At 38.2% G+C, this 204-nt stretch overlaps 1 protein-coding gene across 1 annotated transcript in view; it reads left to right on the forward strand.

Moving 5' to 3' along the window:
- Positions 1 to 204, forward strand: part of LOC110420733 (uncharacterized) — a 5,073-nt gene that overhangs the window by 4,773 nt on the left and 96 nt on the right. The window contains exon 5 of the mRNA XM_089784301.1: positions 11 to 204. This exon is cut by the window's right edge and continues 96 nt beyond it. Within this exon, the coding sequence (XP_089640427.1) occupies positions 11 to 204 (194 nt within the window). The remainder of the gene's footprint in view (positions 1 to 10) is intronic.

Below are 204 nucleotides of genomic sequence, written 5' to 3' on the forward strand. Positions count from 1 at the left end.
TTGTTTTATTTAGGTTGTTACTATCTAGTTGATGCAGGCTATACAAATTGTGAGAGCTTTCTTGCACCTTTGAGGGGTCAACGATATCATTTGAATGAATGGCGTCAAGGCCATGAACCAAGCAATCCTGAAGAATTTTTTAATATGAAACATGCAGCTGCTCGCAATGTTATAGAGAGGTGTTTTGGGTTGTTGAAAATGAGG

Source organism: Theobroma umbraticum, unplaced genomic scaffold (assembly GCF_002168275.2).
Source record: "Theobroma umbraticum cultivar Fairchild unplaced genomic scaffold, ASM216827v3 scaffold_86.0, whole genome shotgun sequence".
Classification (NCBI taxonomy): Eukaryota; Viridiplantae; Streptophyta; class Magnoliopsida; order Malvales; family Malvaceae; genus Theobroma; species Theobroma umbraticum.